Here is a 15,173-nt window from a genome sequence, read left to right on the forward strand (position 1 = left end):
AAAAAAAAAATTATAGAGACAGGGTCTCACTATGTTGCCCAGGCTGGTCTTGAACACCTAGCCTCGAGCGATCCTCCCACCTCAGCCTCCCAAAGTGCTGGCATTACAGGTGTGAGCCCCTGTGCCTGGCCAGAGACTACTCTTGAATTTATGAAATCAAGACAAAACGAGCTTTTAAAAATCACCCTGAGGATAGACCACTGTCTGTGTTTGTTGCTGAGAATAGGGTATATTTTTCCCCCCTCAGGTCAGAACTGTTTTGATTTTCACCGTTCACTTCTTTCCATCCATCCTCCAGGTCCCCTTGCAGAAAGCGCTCTGCCGCATACAGTGGCCACAGCGGGCCAGGTGCTTGCCAATCGATCGCACCTCTCAGCAGTGGGCAGGAGGCGCTAATTAGACTCTGAGTAGCTTTTGCAGCTGCACAGAAAGTGCTGGACAGCACAAGCTGAACCCCAAGCGCCATGGCTGTCTGCTGTAGGAAAAACCGTAGCAGGAGATAAATATGTATCCCTGTCTCTCTCGGAGCCAAGAGCAGAGCGACTAATTCCCACCGTATGTTGAACTGCAAAGCAGATACCTTGCTCTCCCCCCGCAGAAGGAAGCCTGTCTATCACAGGTGTGAATTTGTTGGTTGAGCAGGTTTATTGAGATGTAATTCACAGACCATACAATGCACCCATTAAAGAGTACAACCCAGGGGCTTTTAGTGTATTCACAGAGTCACCGCAATGGATCATAGAACCCCAAAAAGAAACACCATACGCCAGGTGCGGGGGCTCACGCCTGTAATCCCAGCACTTTGGGAGGCCAAGGCAGGCAGATCACTTGAGGTCAAGAGTTCGAGACCAGCCTGGCCAACATGGTGAAACCCTGTCTCTAGTAAAAATACAAAAATTAGCTGGGCAAGGTGGCACGCACCTGTAATCCCAGCTACTCAGGAGGCTGAGGCAGGAGGATCACTTGAACCCCTGAGGTGGAGGTTGCAGTGAGCCGAGATCACCCCCACTGCTTTCCAGCCTGGGTGACAGAGCAAGACTCCATCTCAAAAAAAAAAAAAGGTGGCAGAAGATCTTAGGCTCTCCCATCCCTGGCAAGCAGACCTCTGGTCCCTGGGCAGCTCTCGTTTTAGGATACCTGGGATTTGTCTGAACCCAGTAAGGTGAGACGCGCAGACCCAGAGATGACCATCAGGAAGGAAGAAGTTTATATTCACAGTCCTCTGGAAGCAGGAGGCAGGGCACACCACACAGGGGCCACACAGGGAAGCACCAGGGTCAGTTGGGGGACAGGGGAAAAATATGGACGGGAGTCTTCATTGTGGTTTCCTGGGGAACAAATGGACCAGGCAGGGTGAGCAGGCTCAGGACGGGACCCTGAGGTGATGGGGGCAGCGGGACCACGGCCAGGAGTGTGACAGCCCCATAAAGGAGGCAACTGGGGTTCTGAGCTCTGCATTGGCTGCAGACCGTTTACTATCTCTAGAAACTGGCCAGCCCTGGGAGGGGCTGTGCGTCCATGCTCAGCAAAGCCCCAAGAGGTCAAAGCATCACAAATACGGAATAAAAGGACATAATCAATGCAGCGGGTCTGTGGCAGGGCCAGTGACTCATGTCTTGACCTGTCAGCTATTTCAGCGGCCGCACGTGTTCCAGGAAGACTCTATTTATGACTGTCCACCTCTTATTCTATTTCATTTTATTTCATTTTTTTCAGAGTCTTGCTCTGTCACCCAGGCTGGAGTGCAGTGGGGCAATCATGGCTCACCACAGCCTTGAACCCCAGGGCTCAAGCGATTTTCCCACCTCAGCCTCCCAGGTAGCTGGGACTCCTGGCACACACCAACATGCCTGCCTCATTTGTTGTTGTTGTTTTTTAAGAGACGAGATCTCACTATGTTGCCCAGGCTGGTCTCTAACCTGATGTCTCCTGGTCATGACCCCAACATGTGAAAACTTCAGTGTCTTCTAAATCATGCAAGGAAGATTTACATCTGTTCCCATAGATTTAGCATTACCAATAGTTTATTAAAATTCTTTGGAATCAGCATTTCTTTCTTTCTTTCTTTTTTTTTTTTTTTTTGCCATCAACTTGATTTTGGGAATTGGCATTGCTTTACATGCTGTTTTTTTGTTTTGTTTTGGTTTTGTTTTTTTTTTTGAGACAGGATCTTACTCTGTTACCCAGGCTGGAGTGCAGTGGCATGATCTTGGCTTACCACAACCTCTGCCTCCCAGGCTCAGGCAATTCTCCTGCCTCAGCCTCCTGAGTAGCTGGCATTACAGGTGTGCACCACCACGGCCAAGCTAATTTTTGTATTTTTAGTAGAGACAGGATTTCACCATGTTGGCCAGGCTGGTATTGAACTCCTGACCTCAAATGATCCACCCCCCCCTTGGCCTCCCAAAGTGCTGGGATTACAGATGTGAGCCACCATGCCTGGCCAGATGCTGTTTTTAGTGACTTTTTCTTCTATGGACTATTGTGCTAGAGCAGAATTCATCTGATTTCAGTCAGGACCTCAGTCCACAAGCAACCATGTGTCAGCCGTGACAGGATGCTGCTGGGCAAAGGATACATCTCGGGGTTTGCACCGTGTTTGTACGTTTAGGTCATAATCGTCAATCGTCTGGGTGGAGTTGTTGGACAGAAATGGCAGGAAATGCCTCTCCTGGACCGTGTCGCCTTTGGTTCAGGATTCCTGTTTTTTTACATAGGTGTTGCCTTGTGAGTTACGTCATCAACTGCTTTGTCTCCTATAATAATAGGAATTGTTAGTCATGTATTATCATGACGTCAGAATGTTTCTGGCCACTGAACAAATGTCATCCTCGCTGTGCTGGGCCGTGGAAAGAATGAACAGCGACTGAGTATGTGTGCAATGTGCTGTTACACAGCTTAGTGACTGATGTCTTAATCGGCGAGAATTCTTCGCTCCTCTGCCAGAAAATCTCTAACACACACCCACTTGCACGTTAACAATCATCTTCAATTTACAGCTAAATTAAAAGTTGCTCAGAGGCCGGGTGCGGTGGCTTAAGCCTGTAATCCCAGCACTTTGGGAGGCCGAGGCAGGCGGATCACCTGAAGTCGGGAGTTCGAGACCAGCCTGACCAACATGGAGAAACTCCATCTCTACTAAAAATACAAAATTAGCCTGGTGTGGTGGTGGGGAGCCTGTAATCCCAGCCACTCGGGAGGCTGAGGCAGGAGAATCACTTGAACCCGGGAGGCAGAGGTTGCGGTGAGCCGAGATGGCGCCACTGCACTCCAGCCTGGGGAACAAGAGCGGAAATCAAAAATATTTTTTTTTTTGAGCTGTCTCAAAAAAAAAACAAGAAAAATACAAAGAAGTTGCTCAGAATGCTGAATCCTCTCCCAGGAGAGCTGCTGTGAGTACGTTTTCCACTAGGGCAAGCTCTGCCCACCCCGTGGTTTATAGCTCCATGTTCCCAAGAAAGAGACTTCCAGCTGCTCTCTTCCTGTCACATGGACAAACCAGTGGTATGTCAGTACCTAGGAGCCAGGAGACCACTGGACAGATTAGATTTCTTTTTTTTTTTTCTTTTCTCAGATGGAGTCTCACTGGTGGTGTCCAGGCTGGAGTGCAGTGGCATGATGTCGGCTCACTGCAACCTCTGCCTCCCAGGTTCAAGCGATTCTCCTGCCTCAGCCTCCCGAGTAGCTGGGACTACAGGTGTGTGCCACTGTGCCCAGCTAATTTTTTATTTTGTGTAGAAACGGGGTCTTGCTATGTTTCGCAGGCTGGTTTTGAACTCCTGGCCTCAAACAATCCTTCCACCTCTACCTTCCAAAGTGCTAGGATTACAGGCATGTGCCACCACGCCCAGCCCAGATTTCTTTTTAATGCTACTCTTTACCTGGGCAGAGTTTGAAGATACAATTTTATAAAATGTAAGAATAAACTAGCCAAGTAGCCTATCTCAACTACACTTGTCAAATAGGAGGGGAAAACTGAACCTAATGAATGATAGTTGAGCTTTATTTATTTTATTTTATTTTATTTTTGAGACAGAGTCTCACTCTGTCGCCTAGGCTGGAGTGCAGTGGCACGATCTCCACTCACTGCAACCTCTGCCTCCCGGGTTCAAGCAATTCTCTGCCTCAGCCTCCTGAGTAGCAGGGATTACAGGCATCTGCTACCACACCCTTCTAATTTTTGTATTATTAATATTTAGTAGAGACGGGGTTTCACCATCTTGGTCAGGCTGGTCTTAAACTCCTGACCTTGTGATCCACCCCCTTGACCTCCCAAAGTGCTGGGATTACAGGCGTGAGCCACTGCGCCTGGCCGTAGTTGAGCTTTATTAAGAGTTGCATCTTGGGAGGCCCAAAGCAGGAGGACCACTTGAAGCCAGGAGTTCAAGACCAGCCTGGGCAACATAGTGAGACCCCCATCTCTCTACAAGAAAATATTTTTAAATTATACAGCACACCTATAATCCCAGCTACTCAGGAGACTGAGGCAGAAGGATTGCTTGAGCCTAGGAGTTTAAGGCTGCAGTAAGCTGTGGTCGGCCACTGCCCTACAGCCTGAGCTAGAGTGCAACTGTGTCTAAAAATAATAATAATTAATTAAAAGAGTTACGTCTTTCCGTGAGTAGGTGAGCTTATCCGCGGGCACATGTATCCTATCATCTGAACCCTTAAATTAATGAACAGGTGGGTGTAGACAACTGTTTGCAGCCCCTGTTGATGTTGGATTGGTTTATAATCACGGTATGGAACAGAAGCGGAGCCTTAGGTCCGCTTCGACGGTAGAATTCTATTCGAGTCCTGATGACCAGGGGCGGCTAAATACCGTGTCCTGCCATCTCCGGGTCTTAGAGTCACCCTAACATCTGATCTCAGATTAATTATCATCATGTGCGAGGTTTTGGCGTGAAGCGCATCAGGCGCACAGTTTCATGATCTTAGACTATTTACAGCAAACTGAAACAGCTCACTTGGTTTTTACACCCTGCAAAGACCAAGGGAGAGCCTAGGGTTTTTTTTTTTTTTTCCCCCTGTTTTATTCTATCAAAGCAGCAAATACTGTGCAATTTCCACAGTAAACGGTCACAGTGGGGACCAATATCCTGCCCTCCAGACCCGCTGCTTCAGCCAATACAGCAAGGGAAGACGCAGCTCTGTTTTCTAGAAGGATCCCACCGAGGCATAAAAACGGCGCAGCCCAGCCTGGCACCGCGCCGGGTCCCGGAGCTCCGGGCGCGAACATGGGGAATGCTCACTCCAAAAGCGGGGACAGGCACGGCACGCTCCCCGGCCGCCCCGAGCTGTCTTTTTACGGCTCTTTCCCCAGGAAATGGAGCGAGAACGTCTTCTTGGATAACGAGCTGCTGACCTCCAAGATCCTGTCGGTGCTGCGGCCGCAGTCGGAGCGGGGCTTCCGCGCGGGCGACCTCCGCTACCCGACCCACTTTCTCAGCACCAACTCTGTCCTTGCCTCTGTCACAGCCTCGCTCAAGGAGAACCCCCGGGGCACCCTCCTGTCCGATGGCAGCCCGGCCCTGTCCAGGAATGTCGGTATGACGGTCTCTCAGAAAGGGGGTCCCCAGCCAACACCGAGCCTGGCTGGCCCTGGGACGCAGCTCGGGTAAGCCAGAGTCCCCTCTCCGCCCTCGGGTGGGTGGCGTTCCCCGGGGAGCTGTTGACAGCCTCTCCAGAGGGAGACCCCAAGTTAGATCTGTGTGAATCCACGCGGCAGCCCCTGTGCCAAGCAGAGAAATTCCCATTAACGCTTGCTTCCGGGATCCACGCCTTTTTGCAAAAATGATGTGTCCCGGGGTATATTCGATGGGTCCCGGGGTGTGTTCGACCCCTGGTGGAGCCAGTTTGCCTAGTGGCCTCAAGGGATCCTTGGACTTGCTCCTTAGGCCAGGCTCCTTACTCAGGGTGATGCTCAAAGTCCTGCTGGGTGTGTGTGGAGGCGGCGTCCCATTATCTGTGCCTTACCTCGTTTTATAGGACTTCAAAGTGGTTCCCTTGATAATGCCTGCAGCGGTCTCCGAGTACAAAGTGATGCTGGAAGCTGATATGTTTGTGGTGGCTATTCCATGAGTTCGTGGGAAAGGGAATAGATTATCTTTTTCCTCTGAGTAAGGACTGCGCTCCCACCCTTGACCATGAAGCCATCTCCACTTAACTCCTGGTAGACAGGATCCTAGGGGCCCCAAGTGGGCTCCGGTGGTCTGTCAAGGACGCTGCAATCCACACCCCATTAGAATGTAACTAAACATTGAAGGAAGTTACTGTGGAAGAAATCCTGATGTGACATTGACAGATAATCTCCCCCGCCTCCGGCTTTTTTTTTTCTATAGACAGAGTCTCACTCTGTCGCCTAGGCTGGAGTTCAGTGGCGCAATCTCAGCTCACTGCAGCCTCCACCTCCAGGATTCAAGTGATTCGCCTGCCTCAGCATTACAGGCACCTGCCACCACACCCGGCTAATTTTTGTATTTTTAGTAGAGACGGGGTTTTGCCATGTTGGGCGAGCTGGTCTCGAACTCCTAACCTCAGGTGATCTGCCTGACTTCGGCCTCCCAAAGTCTGGGATTACAGGCATGAGACACCGCACCTGGCAAATCTCCCAATTTTAAAAAAATGATCTGTAGACAAAGTTGAGGCTTCTGTGAAAATCTGGAGAGTTCTCAGAGAGTATGGAATCAGATGTGCGTGTGTGTTTAATTCACTTTTCTAAAACAATTGTTTTTATTGTTTGCACTCAGACCAATCACAGGAGAGATGGATGAAGCCGATTCTGTGTTTTTAAAACTTAAGCAGACAGCTGATGACTCTCTGTCCTTCACAACTTCGAACGCCGAGTCCATTTTTGTAGAAGGTATGGTCATCTCCGTTCTCTCGCGGCTGCTACACAGTCCCTGTCCCTCCTGGGAAGAGCTGGGGCCCGTGTCAGCATGTCCACCAGAGGGAATCCGGGTGACATGGCTCTGGGCCCCCAGCAGCCGCCCCTCGCTCTTCCCTCAGATCCCTACGCCGCCTCTCTGAGGAGTGAGATTGAGTCAGACGGCCATGAGTTTGAAGCTGAGTCCTGGAGCCTCGCCGTGGACCCGGCCTATGCCAAGAAGCAAAAGAGGGAGGTGGTGAAGAGACAAGATGTCCTTTACGGTGAGGAGTCCACAGCCCTGTGCCACCACGCCGGCCCTCCACTCTCTTCTCTGCTCTTTCCCTCCTCCCTCCCTTCCTTCCTTCCTTCCTTATCTTTGTCTTTCTCTCTTTCCCTCTTTTGTTCTTTCTTTCTTTATTTTTTTTCTTTTTTGAGACAGAGTCTCTCTCTATTGCCCAGGCTGGAGTACAGTGGGACAATCAGAGCTCACCGCAGCCTTGACCTGGGCTCAAGCAATCCTCCCACCTCAGCCTCCCCAGTAGCTGGGACCACACTGCACCTGGCAAATTTTTTTATTTTCTGTAGAGACGGGGGTCTCACCGTGTTGCCCAGGCTGGTCTCAATCTCCTGAGCTCAAGTGACCCGCCCGCCTGGGCCTCCCAAAGTATTGGGATTATAGGTGTGAGGCACGGTCCCTGGCCTCCCTCTTTCTCTCTCCTCCCTTGGTGCAGCCCTTCCTCCCATGCCAGGGAAGAGACGGTCGGAGAGGATTTTGTTAGAATACGTCCCTGTGGACGCATCTGGCTGAAAGCCCAGATCCATCTTCTTATTCCCTTGTTTTGTGCTGTCTTAGCCTGTATAGGCAGTTCTCATAGAACACCATACACAGGGTGGCTTAGAAGCCACAGAAGTTTATTGCTCACAGTTCTAGAGGCTGGGGCGTCTAAGATCAAGGCAGCGGCAGACTTAGTGTCCATGGAGGCCCCGTTTCCTGGCTTCCTGATGGTGGCATCTGGCTGTGTCCTCACAAGGTCTTCATGGTCTTTCTCAGGTCCTTTTTTTTTTTTTTTTTTTTGAGAACAGGGTCTCACTCTGTCACCCAGGCTGGATGCAGTGATGCCATCTCAGCTCACTGCAGCCTCCACCTCCCAGGTTTAAGCGATTGTCCTGCCTCAGCCTCCTGAGTAGCTGGGATGACAGTGCCTGCTACCATGCCCAGCTAATTTCTTTTTTTTTGAGATGGAGTCTCACTCTGTCGCCCAGGCCGGAGTGTAGTGGTTCCATCTTGGCTCACTGCAACCCCCACCTCCCGGGTTCAAGCAACTCTCCTGCCTCAGCCTCCTGAGTAGCTGGGATTATAGGTGCCCACCACCATGCCCGGCTAATTTTTGTATTTTTAGTAGAGACAGTGTTTCACCATGTTGGCCAGGCTGGTCTTGAACTCCTGACCTCATGATCTGCTCACCTCTGCCTCCCAAAATGCTAGGATTACAGGCATCAGCCACCATGCCTGGCCATGCCTGGCTAATTTTTTTATTTTTTGGTAGAGACAGTGTTTCACCATGTTGGCCAGGCTGGTCTCCAACTCCTGACCTCAAGTGATCTGCTCACCTCAGCCTCCCAGAGTGCTGGGATTACAGGTGTGAGCCACCACCCCCAGTCTTCAGGTCCTTTTCCTAAGGGCACTAGTCCCACCATGAGGTTCTCTCCCCTTCTGACCTCATCATCTTCCAAGGGCCACACCTCCTGATACTATCACCTTGGGGGTTCGAATTTCAACATACGAATTTTGGGGGACGCAAACATCTTGTTCACTGCAGTCTAGGTCTGGTCAGGGACACACACAGATGTGACGTGGGAGTTTTGACAGCCACAGGAGTGTTCCTCAGAACACTCTTCTTTCTAAAAACAGACTTGATAGCTGGGCCTGGTGGTGCGCACCTGTAATCCCAGCTACTTGGGAGGCTGAGGCAGGAGAATCGCTTGAACCCAGGAGTCGAAGGTTGCAGTGAGCTGAGACTGCACCACTGCACTCCAGCCTGGGTGACAGAGCAAGACTCCATCTCAAAAAAAAACAAAAAACAAAAAAACAAAAACCACACAGACTTAAAATGTTGTCCGTTGGGTTGACACTGGGCCCAAAACCCTCCTGTGATGAGGAGGTCCCAGGGCCGTCTCCTTCCCCTGCTCCTTTAGGCTGGGACCCCCTGCAGCACGCTAAACCCTGGATGCCCTGAAAGTAAGAAAGACCCCAAAGGCACAAGGTCTTAGGCAGAGAACTCTCAGAAGCCAGTTCAGCACATGAAGGGCAGGCAGCACCCACGACTGCCCAGCGGAGCGGTGGAGCCAGCGTGGCTAAGTCCTGCCGTCCATGTCCCTGCAGAGCTGATGCAGACGGAGGTGCACCACGTGCGGACTCTCAAGATCATGCTGAAGGTGTACTCCAGGGCCCTGCAGGAGGAGCTGCAGTTCAGCAGCAAGGCCATTGGCCGCCTCTTCCCATGTGCTGACGACCTGCTGGAGACGCACAGCCATTTCCTCGCTCGGCTCAAGGAGCGCCGCCAGGAGTCCCTGGAGGAGGGCAGCGATCGGAATTATGTCATCCAGAAAATCGGCGACCTCCTGGTTCAGCAGGTGGGTGCAGCCGTGTTCATCTCAACAGTCTTCAAAGCCTCTGCCCTGTCTCTGTTCCTTTCTTCTTTTTTTCTGAGATAGCGTCTTGCTGTGTCACCCAGGCTGGAGTGCAATGGTGCAGTTACAGCTCAATGCAGCCTCAACCTCCCAGGCTCAGGTGATCCTCCCACCTCAGCCTCCCGAGTTGCAGGGACTATAGCTGTGCACCACCATGCTCAGCTAATTTTTTATTTTTTGTAGAGATGGGGTCTCACTATATGGCCCAGGCTGGTCTTGAACTCCTGAGCTCAAGTGATCCTCCTGCCTCAGCCTTCCAAGTAGCCAGGACTCCAGGGAACACCACGCCTGGCTAATTTTTTGTTTTTTGTAGAGACGGGGTCTCGCTTTGTTGGCCAGGCTGGTCTCAAATTCCTGGCCTCAAGCAATTCTCCCTCCTCGGCCTCCCAAAGTGCAGGGATCACAAGCATGAGCCATTGTGCTGGCTTATTCCTTTGAATAATAAAACGAGAGTGGCTCCTGTTTGTTGAGTACCCGCTCCCCTGAGGACACACAGCTCTGGGCCCCTGACAGCGATGCCTGCAGTTCATATTCTAGAAACACAGAGGCCTCAATTAGCCAGTGTCCCTGGCTGAACACTATTCGGTGTTACATTCTTCTATGCTCGTTTGGTTGGTTGGTTTTTGTTTTTTGGTTCCAATCACTTATGCTTTCAACCGTTCAAAGTATGCCTGTTGACTGAGTGCAGTGGCCCACACCTGTAATCCCAGCGCTTTGGGAGGCCAAGCAGGTGAATTGCTCGAGCCTAGGAGTTCCAGACCAGCCTGGGCAACATAGCAAGACCCCATGTCTACAAAACATGAAAATAAATTAGCCAGCTGTGGTGGCATATAGCTGTAGTCCCAGCTACTCAGGAGGCTGAGGTGGGAGGATTGCTTGAGCATGGGAGGTCAAGGCTACAGTGAGCTGTGATCATGCCACTGCCCTCCAGCCTGGGCAACAGAGCAAGACCCCATATCGAGGGGGAGGGGGAAGCAGGGAAGCATACCTGTGGACCAGCACCATCCATGGTAGTGGTATTAACCCCAAATGATCACCCTAGGCCAAGATTTACCCAGGGGAGCTGTGCCCCTCTTGTGACCTCAGACTATTTGCTCAGAGCATCCTGGGCCAACTAATTAGAACACTCCTTTTGCTTTTTGTTTCTTTTTTTTTGAGATGAAGTCTCGTCCTGTTGTCCAGGCTGGAGTGCAGTGGCGTGATGTCGGCTCATTGCAACCTCCACCTCCCAGGTTCAAGCAATTCTCATGCCTCAGCCTCCCGAGTAGCTGGGATTACAGGTGCCCACCACCACACCTGGCTATTTTTTTTTGTATTTTTAGTAGAGACAGGGTTTCACCATGTTGGCCAGGCTGGTCTCGAACTCTTGACCTCAAGTGATCCGCCTGCCTCAGTCTCCCAAACTGCTGGGATTACGTGTGTGAGCCACTGCACCCAGCCTGCTTTTTATGTTTCTAACGTCCTTTGGCTGACGTTTACTTTTTTTCTCAGCTCTCAGGAAGTTTTACAGCATCTGTGATGTAGCAAAGCCCTGAAGCAGAAGGTTTTTTTATTTTACCTTTTTGACACCTTGTGATTAGATGCCCCAAACTGAAGCATTTCTCTGTTTGAGGACGTATTAGAAAGTGGAGCTGCAGCCAGGCGCTGTGGCTCACACCTGTAACCCCAACACTTTGGGAGGCTAGGGGGGTGGGTCGCTTGAGGTTATGAGTTCAAGGCCAGTCTGACCAACATGGTGAAACACTATCTCTACAAAAAAAAAAATTTAAAAATTAGCCAGATGTGGCGGCGGCACCTGTAATCCCCAACTACTCAGGCGGCTGTGGCAGGAGAATCGCTCAAACCCGTGAGGCAGAGGTTACAGTGAGCCAAGATCGCACCACTGCACTCCAGCCTGAGCCACAGAGCAAGATTCTGTCTCTAAAAAAAACAAAAGGAAGAAAGAAAATGGAATTGTAAATAAATCTAATATTTGTTTTAGCAGAGTCAGATGAATTAGATGAAAATATGCTTTGGCCAGGCACAGTGGCTCATGCCTATAATCCCAGCACTTTGGGAAGCCGAGGTGGGCGGATCAAGAGGTCAGGAGTTTGAGACCAACCTGGCCAACGTGGTGAAACCCCACTTCTACTAAAAATACAAAAATTAGCCGGGCATGGTGGTGCACACCTGTAATCTCAGCTACTCAGGAGGCTGAGGCAGGAGAATCACTTGACCCCGGAAGGTGGAGGTTGCAGTGAGTCAAGATCACACCACTGCACCCCAGCCTGGGCAACAGAGCGAGACTCCGTCTAAAAACAAATTAGCCGGGCGTGGTGGCGGCACCTGTAATCCCAGCTACTCAGGAGGCTACAGCAGGAGCATCGCTTGAACCCAGGAGGTGGAGGTTGCAGTGAGCCAAGATTGTGCCATTGCACTTCAGCCTGAGCCACAGAGCAAGATGCTGCCTCTAAAAAAAATAAAGAAAGAAAATGAAATTGCAAATAAATCGATATTTATTTTAGCAGAGTCAGACAAATTAGATGAAATGGCAGTTTTCGTGTTTAATTAACATTTCCGTTCTTTTGTCTATCAGTTTTCAGGTGAAAATGGGGAGAGAATGAAAGAAAAGTACGGTGTGTTTTGTAGTGGCCACAATGAAGCTGTTAGTCATTACAAGTTGCTGCTTCAGCAAAACAAGAAATTCCAAAACTTGATCAAGGTAAAAACAATTTTTTTTTTTTAATCAAAAACTTACATTCTGGCCGGGCTCAGGGGCTTACGCCTATAATCCCAGCACTTTGGGAGACCAAGGCGGGCAGATCACGAGGTCAGGAGATCGAGACCGTCCTGGCCAACATGGTGAAACCCCATCTCTATTAAAATACAAAAAATTAGCCAGGCGTGGTGGCACGCATCTGTAATCCCAGCTGCTTGGGAAGCTGAGGCAGAGGATTCGCTTAAACCTAGGAGGCGAAGGTTGCAGTGAGCCGAGATCACGCCACTGCGTTCCAGCCTGGTGACAGAGCAAGACTCCGTCTCAAAAACAAAAAACAAAAAACTTACATTCTTCACTTTCGAGTTTTTCTACAGAACTGTAGAGTCTTGAGACTTGGGAATTATAAGGCATTTGTTATGTAGCAGTGATTTTCAAGGTTTGGTTTGGGTTTTAACCACAACTCCATTCAGAACACATCAGTGAAATCTTACGTAGAATCCTGAGATGTAAAATAAAGCAGGCCAGATGCAATGCCTCATGCCTGTAAATCTAGCACTTCTGGAGGCCAAGGTGGGAGGATTGCTTGAGGCCAGGAGTTTGAGACCAGCCTGGGCAACATAGCAAGATCCTGTCTCTACAAAAAATTTAAAAATTAGCCAGGCATGTTGGTGCACACCTGTAACCCTAGCTACTCCAGCAGCTAAGGAGGGAAAATCAGTTGAGCTCAGGAGTTTAAAACCAGCCTGGGCAACATAGCAAGATCCCATCTCTATTATATAAAATACATAAATATACACATACACATATTAACAAAATCAATCAAAGAAAGCATATCTAGACTTTGTTCCTTGCCAGGCCACAGTGGGCCCTGAGAGATCCCTGCAGCTCTCAGCATGGGACCTGCTGACCATCACTGTGTCATCACTGTTTGGATGACACAAAGGATTGTTTGACACAAAGGATTGTTTGAAGGGGCTGCCCTGCCCAAGGAACTGGCCCTCCAGAGCCGGCCTGTTTTGCCTTGGGGATGCTGTCTGTCTGAAGGAGGGTTATTCCAACTGGGTGCGGTGCCTCACACCTGTAATCCCTGTAACTTTGGGAGGCCAAGGCGGGCAGATCACCTGAAGTCAGGAGTTTGATACCAGTCTACCCAATATGGCAAAACCCTGTCTTTACTAAAAAGACAAAAAATTAGCCAGGCGTGGTAACGCGCACCTGTAATCCCACCTCCTTGGGCGGCTGAAGCAGGAGAATCGCTTGATGCCGGGAGGCAGAGGTTGCAGTGAGCCGAGATTGCACCACTGCACTCCAGCCTGGGGAACAAGAGTGAAATTCTGTCTCAAAAAAATACAAAATAAAAAAAGGAGGGTTACTCCAAGCCTTTGTCCCCTTGCTGGTCCGTGTTCGTCCCCGGAGCCTATAGATGGATCTTCCTGCCTCCTTTGTGTGAGTGTGGGTAGGTGCTCGAAGCCCAGCCAGAGTCAGCCAAGTCAAGGGAGACCCCACCTCCCGCATCCTAGAAACCGCACTTGGATGATGGCTAGTTGGTTCTATCAACATTCACCTCTTTAGAGGCCCTAACACCGCTGATTCCGCAAGAGCTGCATCACCTGTGGCCTGGCTGGGACTTGATTCTGCAGTGGCATTCTACACCCAGTGGTCCAAAGTTAGGAGTGACGTGCATTTAAACTTCATTGTGTTATAGGATAGGTGGGAAAGGCAGAGGATCGTTTTGGAGCCGCAGTTCCTCGAAGCCAGGAGGGGGATTCCAGTGAAGCCTCCATGATGGACTCTTGCAAATCCCAGCGGCTCTGGGCCTCTTCAGTGGCTCTTTGCAAGTGCTGGCATCCCTAAAATGTATACAAGAGCAGCGGGAGCAAACAAGCAGAAAATGTGCTGTGCTCCCGAGAGGGCGTCAGGTGACCGCTTTTGGTTCTTAGCCAGAGGTGAGCGTCAGAAAGCACCCAGGCTGGGTGCTGTGGCTCACGCTTGGAATCCCAGCACTTTTTGGGGAGGCCAAGGCGGGCGGATCACTTGAGCCCAGGAGTTTGAGACCAGCCTGAGGAATATGGCGAAACCTCATCTCTACTAAAACTACGAAAATCAGCCAGGTGTGGTGGCACACGCCTGTAATCCCAGCTACTCGGAGGCTGAGACAGGAGAATCGCTTAAACGCGGGAGGCGGAGGTTGCAGTGAGCCAATATCGCACCCAGGGACCCAATCAAAAGGCACATGCCCACTCTAGTTCTGGAGGGTTCCAGCAGCCATGGGTTACGGGGTGTGTGTTCATTTGTACATCGTGTTTGTGGATAGCTTGACAGATGATTTCCATATCGACCCCCTGGCTGGTTCTCATTTCTTTTATTTTTTAAGAGTCAGGTCTTGCTCTGTTGCCCAGGCTGGAGTGCAGTGGCTCACTGAAGCCTCAAACTCCTGGGCTCAAGCAAAGCCTCCTGTCTCTGCTTCATGAGTAGTTGGGACTACAGGAGTGTGCCACCATGCCCACCTAATATTTTAATTTTTTGTAGAGAAAATGCGGGGCCCTTGCTCTCCGTTTCCAAGATGTTAATGCGGGCCCTTGCTGTCCATTTCCGAGATGTTAATGCGGGATCTGGCTGTCCGTTTCCGAGATGTTAATGCGGGATCTGGCTGTCCGTTTCCGAGATGTTAATGCGGGATCTGGCTGTCCGTTTCCGAGATGTTAATGCGGGATCTTGCTGTCCGCTTCCGAGATGTTAATGCAGGATCTGGCTTTCCATTTCCGAGATGTTAACGCAGGATCTTGCTGTCCGTTTCCGAGATGTTAATGTGGGCTCTTGCTGTCCATTTCCGAGATGTTAATGCAGGCTCTGGCTTTCCATTTCCGAGATGTTAATGCAGGATCTTGCTGTCCGTTTCCGAGATGTTAATGTGGG

The 15,173-nt window shown here is 50.3% G+C and overlaps 1 protein-coding gene across 1 annotated transcript in view; it reads left to right on the top strand.

Moving 5' to 3' along the window:
* ARHGEF18 (Rho/Rac guanine nucleotide exchange factor (GEF) 18) overlaps positions 1–15,173 on the top strand; it is a 148,997-nt gene that overhangs the window by 104,440 nt on the left and 29,384 nt on the right. The window contains exons 11-15 of the mRNA XM_011943634.1: positions 5,479–5,617; positions 6,750–6,862; positions 7,009–7,149; positions 9,252–9,502; positions 12,135–12,260. Coding sequence (XP_011799024.1) covers positions 5,479–5,617; positions 6,750–6,862; positions 7,009–7,149; positions 9,252–9,502; positions 12,135–12,260 — 770 coding nt within the window. The remainder of the gene's footprint in view (positions 1–5,478; positions 5,618–6,749; positions 6,863–7,008; positions 7,150–9,251; positions 9,503–12,134; positions 12,261–15,173) is intronic.

Source organism: Colobus angolensis, unplaced genomic scaffold, assembly GCF_000951035.1.
Source record: "Colobus angolensis palliatus isolate OR3802 unplaced genomic scaffold, Cang.pa_1.0 Scaffold22, whole genome shotgun sequence".
NCBI lineage: Eukaryota > Metazoa > Chordata > Mammalia > Primates > Cercopithecidae > Colobus > Colobus angolensis.